Source organism: Melospiza melodia, unplaced genomic scaffold, assembly GCF_035770615.1.
Source record: "Melospiza melodia melodia isolate bMelMel2 unplaced genomic scaffold, bMelMel2.pri scaffold_338, whole genome shotgun sequence".
In the NCBI taxonomy this organism is placed as follows: Eukaryota; Metazoa; Chordata; class Aves; order Passeriformes; family Passerellidae; genus Melospiza; species Melospiza melodia.
In genome coordinates this window covers 34,502-46,819 of record NW_026948657.1, presented here as the reverse complement: position 1 = coordinate 46,819, position 12,318 = coordinate 34,502, and the positions used below count along the sequence as shown (strand labels likewise).

Genomic DNA, 12,318 nt, shown 5'->3' with positions numbered 1-12,318 from the left:
GACAGGGCTGTCCCTGTGCTGTCCCCTGACTGTCCCCGTGTCCCACAGGTTTCTCGGTGGCGGTGGGCCCAGGGTGGCAGAGCTGTCCCCGTGTCCCTGTGCTGTCCCCTGACTGTCCCACTGTCCCCGCAGGTTTCTCGGTGTGACAGGACTGTCCCCGCAGGCTCTGAGTGGTGACAGGGCTGTCCCTGTGTCCCCTGACTGTCCCCATGTCCCCGCAGGTTTCTCGGTGGCCGCGGGCCCGGGGTGGCAGAGATGTCCCCATGTCCCTGTGGTGTCCCCTGACTGTCCCTGTGTCCCCTGGCTGTCCCGGCGGTGGCAGAGCTGTCCCTGTGTCCTGCAGGTTTCTCGGTGTGACAGGGCTGTCCCTGCGCTGTCCCCTGACTGTCCCGTGCCCCGCAGGTTTCTCGGTGTGACAGGGCTGTCCCCATGTCCCTGTGCTGTCCCCTGACTGTCCCGTGCCCCGCAGGTTTCTCGGTGTGACAGGGCTGTCCCCATGTCCCTGTGCTGTCCCCTGACTGTCCCGTGCCCCGCAGGTTTCTCGGTGGCCCCAGGGTGACAGGGCTGTCCCTGCGCTGTCCCCTGACTGTCCCGTGTCCCGCAGGTTTCTCGGTGTGACAGGGCTGTCCCTGCGCTGTCCCCTGACTGTCCCGTGTCCCCGCAGGTTTCTCGGTGTGACAGGGCTGTCCCTGCGCTGTCCCCTGACTGTCCCCATGTCCCGCAGGTTTCTCGGTGGCCCCAGGGTGACAGGGCTGTCCCCGTGTCCCTGCGCTGTCCCCTGACTGTCCCGTGTCCCCGCAGGTTTCTCGGTGTGACAGGGCTGTCCCTGCGCTGTCCCCTGACTGTCCCGTGCCCCGCAGGTTTCTCGGTGTGACAGGGCTGTCCCTGCGCTGTCCCCTGACTGTCCCCGTGCCCCGCAGGTTTCTCGGTGTGACAGGGCTGTCCCTGCGCTGTCCCCTGACTGTCCCCATGTCCCGCAGGTTTCTCGGTGGCCGCGGCCCCGGCCCTGACCCGGCCGCACGCTCTGAGTTTCGTGTCGGGCGCGCCGCGGGCCAACCACAGCGGGGCGGTGCTGCTGCTGCGGGCGGACAGCGCCAACCGCCTGGTGCCCGAGGCCGCGCTGCGCGGGGAGCAGCTGAGCTCCGCCTTCGGCCACGCGCTGGCCCTGCTCGACCTCAACAGCGACGGGTGCGCCACCGCGGGGGCACCTGTGGCACCTGTGGCACCTGTGTCACCTCTGTGTGTCACCTGTGTCACCCCTGTGTCACCTGTGTCACCGCTGTTACCCCTGTGTGTCACCTGTGTCACCTGTGTGTCACCTGTGTGGCACCCGTGTCACCTCTGTGTGTCACCTCTGTCACCTGTGTGTCACCCGTGTCACCTCTGTGTGTCACCTGTGTCACCCCTGTGTCACCTGTGTCACCGCTGTTACCCCTGTGTGTCACCTGTGTCACCTGTGTCACCGCTGTTACCCCTGTGTGTCACCTGTGTTACCTGTGTGTCACCTGTGTGGCACCCGTGTCACCTCTGTGTGTCACCTGTGTCACCCCTGTGTCACCTGTGTCACCGCTGTTACCCCTGTGTGTCACCTGTGTCACCTGTGTGTCACCTGTGTGGCACCCGTGTCACCTCTGTGTGTCACCTGTGTCACCCCTGTGTCACCTGTGTCACCGCTGTTACCCCTGTGTGTCACCTGTGTCACCTGTGTGTCACCTGTGTGGCACCCGTGTCACCTCTGTGTGTCACCTCTGTCACCTGTGTGTCACCCGTGTCACCTCTGTGTGTCACCTGTGTCACCCCTGTGTCACCTGTGTCACCGCTGTTACCCCTGTGTGTCACCTGTGTCACCTGTGTGTCACCTGTGTGGCACCCGTGTCACCTCTGTGTGTCACCTGTGTCACCCCTGTGTCACCTGTGTCACCGCTGTTACCCCTGTGTGTCACCTGTGTCACCTGTGTGTCACCTGTGTGGCACCCGTGTCACCTCTGTGTGTCACCTGTGTCACCCCTGTGTCACCTGTGTCACCGCTGTTACCCCTGTGTGTCACCTGTGTTACCTGTGTGTCACCTGTGTGTCACCCGTGTCACCTCTGTGTGTCACCTGTGTCACCTGTGTGTCACCCGTGTCACCTCTGTGTGTCACCTGTGTCACCCCTGTGTCACCTGTGTCACCGCTGTTACCCCTGTGTGTCACCTGTGTCACCTGTGTGTCACCTGTGTGGCACCCGTGTCACCTCTGTGTGTCACCTCTGTCACCTGTGTGTCACCTGTGTCACCGCTGTTACCCCTGTGTGTCACCTGTGTCACCTGTGTGTCACCTGTGTGGCACCCGTGTCACCTCTGTGTGTCACCTGTGTCACCCCTGTGTCACCTGTGTCACCGCTGTTACCCCTGTGTGTCACCTGTGTCACCTGTGTGTCACCTGTGTGGCACCCGTGTCACCTCTGTGTGTCACCTGTGTCACCCCTGTGTCACCTGTGTCACCGCTGTTACCCCTGTGTGCCACCTGTGTTACCTGTGTGTCACCTGTGTGGCACCCGTGTCACCTCTGTGTGTCACCTGTGTCACCCCTGTGTCACCTGTGTCACCGCTGTTACCCCTGTGTGTCACCTGTGTCACCTGTGTGTCACCTGTGTGGCACCCGTGTCACCTCTGTGTGTCACCTGTGTCACCCCTGTGTCACCTGTGTCACCGCTGTTACCCCTGTGTGTCACCTGTGTCACCTGTGTGTCACCTGTGTGTCACCCGTGTCACCTCTGTGTGTCACCTCTGTCACCTGTGTGTCACCCGTGTCACCTCTGTGTGTCACCTGTGTCACCCCTGTGTCACCTGTGTCACCGCTGTTACCCCTGTGTGTCACCTGTGTTACCTGTGTGTCACCTGTGTGGCACCCGTGTCACCTCTGTGTGTCACCTGTGTCACCCCTGTGTCACCTGTGTCACCGCTGTTACCCCTGTGTGTCACCTGTGTCACCTGTGTGTCACCTGTGTGGCACCCGTGCCACCTCTGTTACCCCTGTGTGTCACCCCTGTGTCACTCATGTCATCTGTGTGTCACCCCTGTGTCACCCGTGTCACCTCTGTTACCTGTGTGTGTCACCCGTGTCACCTCTATTACCCGTGTGTGTCACCCGTGTCACCTGTGTTACCTATGTCACCTGTGGCACCTGGGACACCCATCACCTGTGTCACCTGGGTGTCACCCGTGTCACCTCTGTTACCCCTGTGTGTCACCTGTGTTACCTGTGTCACTTGTGTCACCTCTGTCACCTGTGGCACCTGGGGCACCCATCACCTGTGGCACCTGTGTGTCACCCGTGTCACCTGTGTGTCACCTGTGTCACCTCTGTCACCTGTGTGTCACCTGTGTGTCACCTGTGTGGCACCTGTGTGTCACCCGTGTGTCACCCATGTCACCTCTGTTACCCGTGTGTGTCACCTGTGTTACCTCTGTCACCTGTGGCACCCATCACCTGTGTCACCTGTGTGGCACCCGTGTCACCTGTGTGGCACCTGTGTGGCACCCGTGTCACCTCTGTTACCCCTGTGTGTCACCTGTGTTACCTGTGTCACCTGTGTGGCACCTGTGTCACCTCTGTTACCCGTGTGTGGCACCTGTGTGTCACTCATGTCATCTGTGTGTCACCCCTGTGTCACCCGTGTCAGCTGTGTGTGTCAGCCCTGTCACCTGTGGCACCTGTGTGTCACTCGTGTCATCCCCTGAATCTCCTCCAAACCCCCTCCCCACCCCTTGAACTCCCCCCAAACGCTTCCTCACCCCCTGAATCCCCCCCCAAAACCCCTTCCCCACCCCCCAAACTCCCCCCGCACCCCCCGAGTTCCCCCCAAAACCCCTTCCCCACCCCCTGAACGCCCTCCCCACCCGCAGGACCCCCCCCAAGCCCCTTCCCCACCCCCCAAACCCCCTCCCCACCCCTTCAATCCCCCCAAGCCCCTTCCCCACCCCCCGAACCCCCTCCCCACCCCTTCAATCCCCCCCAGCCCCCTCTGGGTGCCTCTGGGGGTGTCACAGCTCCGTGTCCCCGCTGTCCCCGCTGTCCCCCTCCCCAGCTGGACGGACCTGGCCGTGGGCGCCCCCCACTTTTTCGAGCGGCACGAGGAGCTGGGGGGGGCCGTGTACGTTTACATCAACCCGGGGGGGCTCTGGGGCGGCGCGACCCCCGAGCGCCTGAGCGGCCCCCGCGGCTCCGCCTTCGGCAGCGCGCTCTGCTCGGCCGGGGACCTGGACCGGGACGGCTTCGAGGGTGAGGGGACCGGGGAGGGGGATTCGGGGGGGATTCGGGGGGTTTGGAGAGGTTAGAGGGGGTTTCGGGGGGTTTGGGGGCGTTTTGGGGGTCCGGGAATGGACCTGGACCGGGACGGCTTCGAGGGTGAGGGGAGCGGGGAGGGGGATTCGGGGGGGATTCGGGGGGTTTGGAGAGGTTAGAGGGGGTTTTGGGGGGTTTGGGGGGCGTTCTGGGGGTCTGGGGATGGACCTGGACCGGGATGGATTCGAGGGTGAGGGGTTTGGGGAGGGGGATTTGGGGGGAAATCGGGGGGTTTAGAGGGGGTTTGAGGGGGTTTTGGGGGGGGTTTTTGGGGTCCGGGGATGGACCTGGACCGGGATGGGTTTGAGGGTGAGGGGACCGGGGAGGGGGATTTGGGGGAGATTCGGGGGAGATTCGGGGGGTTTAGAGGGGGTTTCAGGGGGTTTTGGGGGGTTTTGGGGAGGTTTGAGGGGGGACTTCGGGGTCCGGGGATGGAGACCTGGACCGGGACGGCTTCGAGGGTGAGGGGATTGGGGAGGGGGATTCGGGGGGTTTAGAGGGGGTTTTGGGGGGACTTCGGGGGTTTTGGGGGGGTTTGGGGAGGTTAGAGGGGATTTTGCGGGCGTTCTGGGGGTTTGGGGGTTGGGTTTGGGGGTCTGGGGATGGACCTGGACCAGGAGGGGTTCGAGGGTGAGGGGATTGGGGAGGGGGATCTGGGGGGGATTCGGGGGGTTTAGAGGGGGATTCGGGGGGGTTTTGGGGGGGTTTGGGAGGTTAGAGGGGGTTTTGGGGTCCGGGGATGGACCTGGACCGGGATGGGTTCGAGGGTGAGGGGACCGGGGAGGGGGATTTGGGGGGTTTAGAGGGGGTTTGAGGGGATTTTGGGGGCGTTTTGGGGTTTTGGGGGGGTTTTGGGGGTCTGGGGATGGACCTGGACCGGGATGGGTTTGGGGAGGGGGATTTGGGAGGTTTAGAGGCGATTTGGGGGGGTTTGGGGGGCGTCTTGGGGTCTGGGGATGGACCTGGACCGGGATGGATTCGAGGGTGAGGGGTTTGGGGAGGGGGATTTGGGGGGGTTTGGGGGGGAATTCGGAGGGTTTCAGGGAGGTTTGAGGGGATTTTGGGGGGATTTGGGGAGGGGGTTGCGGGGGTTTGAGGGGACTTTGTGGGAATTTGAGGGGATTTCGGGGGGTTTTGGGGTCTGGGGATGGACCTGGACCGGGATGGGTTTGGGGAGGAGGATTTGGGGGGGATTTGGGGGGTTTTGAGGGGGTTTGAGGGGATTTTGGGGGCGTTCTGGGGGTTTTGAGGGGGTTTTGGGCTCTGGGGAGGGACCTGGACCGCGATGGGTTTGAGGGCGAGGGGCTTTGGGGCTGGATTGGGGAGGGGGATTCGGGGGGAATTTGAGGGGATTTTGGGGGCTTTTCGAGAGGTTTTGGAGGGCTTTAGGTATCTGGGGAGGGGTCTGACCCCCCAAAAATCCCCAAATTCCCCCGAATTCCCCCCAGACCTGGCCGTGGGTGCCCCTTTTGACGGCGCGGGCAAGGTGTTCATTTACCACGGCAGCGCCCTGGGCATCGTCACCCGCCCGGCGCAGGTGAGGGGGGGTCCCGGGGGGTCCCGGGTGGGTCTGGGGGCGTCCCGGGCTCATCCGGCGCCCCCTGCCCAGGTGCTGGACGGGGAGGCCGTGGGGGTCTCGGCCTTTGGCTACTCGCTCTCGGGGGGGCTGGACGTGGATGGGAACCTGTACCCCGACCTGCTGGTGGGCTCCCTGTCGGACACCGTGGTGCTCTACAGGTACAGAGACCCCCCCCCCCAAAAAACCTGGGACCCCCAAAATCCCCCAATTCCTGAGGATCCCAAACCCCCAGAGTAGCCCCCCAGCCCTGAGACCCCCAAAATCCCCCAATTCCTGAGGACCCCCCATCCATCCCTGAGCATTCCCCCCATTTTTGGGACCCCCAAAATCCCCCAATTCCTGAGGATCCCCCGTCCCTGAGCACTCTCCCCATTTTTGGGACCCCCAAAATCCCCCATTCCTGAGGACTCCAAACCCCCAGAGTAGCCCCCCAAACCTGCGACCCCCCAAAATCTCCCAATTCCTGAGAATCCCCTGTCCCTGAGTATTCCCCCCAAACCTGGGACCCCCAAAATCCCCCAATTCCTGAGGACCCCCCCCATCCCTGAGCATTCCCCCCATTTTTGGGACCCCCATAATCCCCCAATTCCTGAGAATCCCCCGTCCCTGAGCACCCCCCCCCATTTTTGGGACCCCCAAAATCCCCCCATTCCTGAGGATTCCAAACCCCCAGAGAGGCCCTCAATTCCTGGGACCCCCAAAATCCCCCAATTCCTGAGGACCCCCCCCATCCCCGAGCATTCCCCCCCATTTTTGGGACCCCCAAAATCCCCCAATTCCTGAGGATCCCAAACCCCCAGAGTAGCCCCCCAGCCCTGAGACCCCCAAAATCCCCCAATTCCTGAGGATCCCCCGTCCCTGAGCATTCCCCTCATTTTTGGGACCCCCAGAATCCCCCAATTCCTGAGGATCCCAAACCCCCTCAGTGGCCCCCAATTCCTGGCACCCCTCCAGAGTCCCCCCAATTCCTGGAGTGGACCCCCCAGCCCTGGGACCCCCCCCCCCCCCAAAACCCCCCAGTTCCCGACAATCCCAAATCCCTGTAGTGCCCCCCCCCCCCCCCCCTCCAATTCCTGGACATCCCCCAAATCCTTGAGCACCCCCAAAAATCCCTTGGAAATCCCTCAGAGCCCTGAGGCTCCCCCTGCCCCAGCAACCCCCCAAATCCCCCAGCACCCCTAAATCCCTGAGCCCACCCCAACAATCCCCCCTTCTCATGGACCCCCAAATCCCCCAGCACCCCCAAATCCCTGAGCCCACCCCGACAATCCCCCCTTCTCATGGACCCCCAAATCCCTCAGGCCTCCCCATTCCAAATCCCTGAGCCCCCACCCCGGCAATTCCCCCTTCCCAGGGATCCCCAAATCCCCCAGATCCCCCAGCGCCCCCAAATCCCTGAGCCCACCCCGACAATCCCCCCTTCTCATGGACCCCCAAATCCCCCAGACCCCCCCAAATCCCCGAGTATCCCCAAATCCCTGAGCCCACCCCAACAATCCCCCCTTCTCATGGACCCCCAAACCCCTCAGACCTCCCCAAATCCCCCAGACCCCCCCAAATCCCCGAGTATCCCCAAATCCCTGAGCCCCCCACCTGGCAATTCCCCCTTCCCAGGGACCCCCAAATCCCCCAGCACCCCCAAATCCCCGATGCCCCCGCCCCTGGGGTGTCCCGGGGGCGCTCTCAGGGTTGGGGGGCTCCCCCGGGACCCCCATTTCCCCCCGTTTTCCCCCCGTTTTTCCCGGTTAGGGCGCGGCCGGTGGTTCACGTGTCCCGGGACGTGTCGGTGCTGCCGCCGCTCATCGACCTGGAGCAGAGCAACTGCCGCGACGGGCCCGGCGTGTGGTGCGTGGCACCGGGACACCCCCGGGTCCCCCAGTGTCCCCTCCGTGTCCCCCAGTGTCCCCCAGTGTCCCCCGTGTCCCCCCATGTCCCCTGTTTCCCCCCCATAATCCCCCCATGTCCCCCTTTTGCCCCCCGTGTGTTCCCCTCGTGTCCCCCCCCGTGTCCTCTCCACGTGTCCCCCCCCGTGTGTCCCGCCCCCGTTGGCCCCCCGCCCCCGTGTGTCGTCCCCCCACCCCTTTGTCCCCGTCCCATGTCCCCTTGTCCCCCGTGTCCGTCCGTCCCTGTCCCTCCCGTGTCCCCCTCGTGTCCCCCCTCCTGTCCCCGTGTCCCCCCATGATCCCCCCAAATGTCCCCCCCGTGTCCCCCCCGTGTCCCCTATGACCCCCCACACATCCCCCCTGTGTCCCCATCATGTCCCCCCACCGTGTCCCTCCCCATTGTCCCCCCCGTGTCCCCCCTGTGTCCCTTATGACCCCCCCCACATCCCTCCCGTGTCCCCCCCATTGTCCCCCCCGTGTCCCCCTGTGTCCCTTATGACCCCCCACACATCCCCCCTGTGTCTCCATCGTGTCCCCCTGTGTCCCCCCTGTCTCCCTCCGTGTCCCCATCATTTCCCCCACCGTGTCCCTCCCCATTGTCCCCCCTGTGTCCCCCTGTGTCCTCCCCATGTCCCCCTGTGTCCCCCCCCTCCTGTCCCCGTGTCCCCCCATGATCCCCCCAAGTGTCCCCCCCGTGTCCCTTATGACCCCCCACACATCCCCCCTGTGTCCCCATCGTGTCCCCCTGTGTCCCCCCCTGTGTCCCTCCGTGTCCCCATCATTTCCCCCACCGTGTCCCTCCCCATTGTCCCCCCTGTGTCCCCCTGTGTCCTCCCCGTGTCCCCCTGTGTCCCCCCCCTCCTGTCCCCGTGTCCCCCCATGATTCCCCCAAGTGTCCCCCCCGTGTCCCCTATGACCCCCCACACATCCCCCCTGTGTCCCCATCGTGTCCCCCATCGTGTCCCTCCCCATTGTCCCCCCCGTGTCCCCCTGTGTCCCCATCATGTCCCCCTGTGTCCCCATCATGTCCCCCTGTGTCCTCCCCATGTCCCCCTGTGTCCCCATCATGTCCCCCTGTGTCCCCGTCATGTCCCCCTGTGTCCCCCCCGTGTCCCCCCATGTCCCCCCCGTGTCCCCCTGTGTCCTCCCCGTGTCCCCCTGTGTCCCTCTGTGTCCCCATCATGTCCCCCTGGGTCCCCCCCGTGTCCCCCACCGTGTCCCTCCCCGTGTCCTCCCCGTGTCCCTCTGTGTCCCCATATGTCCCCCTGTGTCCCCCCCGTGTCCCCTATGACCCCCCACACATCCCCCCTGTGTCCCCCCGTGTCCCCATCGTGTCCCCCTGTGTCCTCCCCGTGTCCCCCCCCGTGTCCCTCCCCATTGTCCCCCCCATTGTCCCCCCCGTGTCCCCTCCCGGTCCCGCTTTGGGGGTGTCGGGACCCCCCCTGACCCCGTGTCCCCCCCAGCCTGGAGCTCCGGGCGTGTTTCAGCTTCAGCGAGAGCCCGGGCAGGGAGAGCGGCCCCGCCCCGCTGGGTGAGTGAGTGACCCCGGGACCCCCAAACGGGGGGGAACCCCAGTTCCAGGGACACCCTGAGCCCTGGGGGACCCCCCAATCCCCGAGAGTCCCCCCAATCCCTGAGAGTCCCCCAATCCCCGAGAGTCCCCCAATCCCTGAGAGTCCCCAAGTCCTGGCAGTTCCCAGTCCCCAGAGACCCCCCCATTCTTTGGGGTTCCCCATCCCCAAGGACCCCCCAGTCCCTGGGGATCCCCCCATTCTTCGAAGTCCCCCCAAACCCTGAGGGTCCCCCAGGACCCCAACCCTGCGCACCCCCATCCTTTGGGACCCCACCCATACTTTGTGCCCACCATCCTTGGGACCCTCCTCACCCTTCAGGCTCCCCCCCATCCTTTAGGACCCCCCCAAATCTTTGAACCCCCCCCCCCATCTTTGGGCCCCTTCCCCATCCCTTGGATCCCCTCCCCATCCTTTGGGCCCCCCCCCCATTCTTTGTCCCCCAAATCCTTTGGGCCCCTCTCTGTCTTTTGAGACTCCCCCAAATCTCTGAGGCCTCCATGCTTGGGACCCTCCCCATCCTTTGGGACCCTCCCCATCCTTTGGGACCCCAAATCCTTGAGACCCCTCCCCTTCCTTTGGGACCCCAAATCCTTGGGACCCCTCCCCTTCCTTTGGGACCCCAAATCCTTGGGACCCCTCCCCTTCCTTTGGGACCCCCTCCCCATCCTTTGGGACCCTCCCCATCCCTTGGGACCCTCCCCATCCTTTGGGACCCTCCCCTTCCTTTGGGACCCCAAATCCTTGGGACCCCTCCCCTTCCTTTGGGACCCCAAATCCTTGGGACCCCTCCCCTTCCTTTGGGACCCCTTCCCATCCTTTGGGACCCTCCCCATCCTTTGGGACCCTCCCCATCCTTGGGACCCTCCCCATCCTTTGGGACCCTCCCCCATCCTTTGGGACCCCAAATCCTTGAGACCCCTCCCCATCCTTTCACCCCCTCATCCTTTGGGCCCTTCTCCATCTTTTGGGACTCCCCCAAATCTTTGAGGCCCCCATCTCTTGGGACCATCCCCATCCTTTGGGCCCCCTCCCCATCCTTTGGGACCCTCATCCTTTCATCCTTTTGACCCTCCCCATCCTTTGGGCCCCTTCCCCATCCTTTGGGAGCCCCCCCCGATCTCCGAGCCCCCCCATCCTCGGGACCCCTCCCCATCCTTGGGACACCCCCAAATCTCTGCCCCCCACCCCAGAGCTGCTGCTGGCGCTGGAGGCGGACTCGGAGCGGCGCCTGCGGGGGCAGCAGCCCCGGGGCTCCTTCCTGGAGCGGGGCCCGGCCGAGCCCGAGCACCGGATCCGGGCCCGGCTGCGACTGCCCCGGCCGCGGGAGCGGCGCTGCGTGCCCGCCACCTTCCGCCTGCACGTGCGTCACCCTCATCTTCATCCCCTTCCTCATCCTCATCCTCCTCATCCTCCTCATTCTCATCCTCCTCTTCCGCCACCTTCCGCCTGCACGTGCGTCACCCTCATCTTCATCACCTTCCTCATCCTCATCCTCCTCATCCTCCTCATCCTCATCCCCTTCCTCATCCTCACCCTCATCCTCCTCTTCCGCCACCTTCGGCCTGCACGTGCGTCACCTTCATCCTCATCACCTTCCTCATCCTCATCCCCTTCCTCATCCTCATCACCTTCCTCATCCCCTTCCTCATCCTCATCCCCTTCCTCATCCTCATCACCTTCCTCATCACCTTCCTCATCCTCACCCTCACCCTCCTCACCCTCATCCTCCTCTTCCGCCACCTTTCGCCTGCACGTGCATCACCTTCATCCCCTTCCTCATCCCCTTCCTCATCCCCTTCCTCATCCTCCTCATCCTCCTCATCCTCACCCTCCTCTTCCGCCACCTTCCGTCTGCACGTGTGTGGTTCGGCCTCATCCCCTTCCTCCTCATCTCATCCTCATCCTCATCCTCATCCTCATCCTCATCCTCATCCTCATCCTCATCCTCATCCTCATCCTCATCCTCATCCTCATCCTCATCCCCTTCCTCATCCTCACCCTCATCCTCCTCTTCCGCCACCTTCCCTCTGCACGTGCGTCACCCTCATCTTCATCCTCAGCCTCATCCTCATCTTCAGCCTCATCCTCATCCCCTTCCTCATCCTCCTCTTCCGCCACCTTTCGCCTGCATGTGCGTCACCTTCATCCTCATCCCCTTCCTCCTCATCCCCTTCCTCATCCTCACCCTCATCCTCCTCTTCCGCCACCTTCCCTCTGCATGTGTGTCACCCTCATCTTCATCCTCAGCCTCATCCTCAGCCTCATCCTCATCCTCAGCCTCCTCATCCTCACCTTCCTCATCTTCCTCTCCCTCATCCTCACCTTCCTCAGCCTCCTCTTCCTCACCATCAGCCCTGTGCCCCCTCCCTGTCCCCATCTCCTCCTCCTTCTCCCCATTGTCCCCCCCAGGTGTCCCCAGTGCCCCCCTGACCTTCCTCCCCTCCTCCTCCTCCTCCTCCTCAGGACGACATCCGGGACAAGCTCCGCCCCATCGCTGTCACTCTGTCCTTCTCCATCGCGGGGACATCGCGGGGGCGCCGGGGGACACGGGGGACACGGGGGACACGGGGGACACGGGGGACGATGGCGCTGCCCCCGCTGGAGCCGGCGCTGAGCCCGCGGCAGCCCAGCACGCTGCGCACCGAGGTGACACTGCCACCGTGTGCCACCTGTGCCACCCCCTGTGCCACCTGTGTCACCTGTGTCACGTCCTGTGTCACCTCCTGTGTCACCTCCTGTGTCACCCTGTGCCACCTGTGTCACCTGTGCCACCTGTGTCACCTCCTGTGTCACCTCCTGTGCCACCTGTGTCACCTGTGTCACCTGTGTCACCTGTGCCACCTGTGTCACCTGTGTCACCTCCTGTGTCACCCTGTGTCACCGTGTGTCACCTGTGCCACCTGTGCCACCTGTGTCACCTCCTGTGTCACCTGTGCCACCTCCTGTGTCACCTGCC

The 12,318-nt window shown here is 64.1% G+C and overlaps 1 protein-coding gene across 1 annotated transcript in view; it reads left to right on the top strand.

Moving 5' to 3' along the window:
• The window catches only part of LOC134434229 (integrin alpha-7-like), a 36,605-nt gene that overhangs the window by 14,280 nt on the left and 10,007 nt on the right, over window positions 1-12,318 (top strand). Inside the window, 8 exon segments of the mRNA XM_063182910.1 lie at window positions 981-1,188; window positions 4,070-4,263; window positions 5,775-5,863; window positions 5,936-6,063; window positions 7,655-7,750; window positions 9,252-9,319; window positions 10,553-10,722; window positions 11,826-12,008. Coding sequence (XP_063038980.1) covers window positions 981-1,188; window positions 4,070-4,263; window positions 5,775-5,863; window positions 5,936-6,063; window positions 7,655-7,750; window positions 9,252-9,319; window positions 10,553-10,722; window positions 11,826-12,008 — 1,136 coding nt within the window.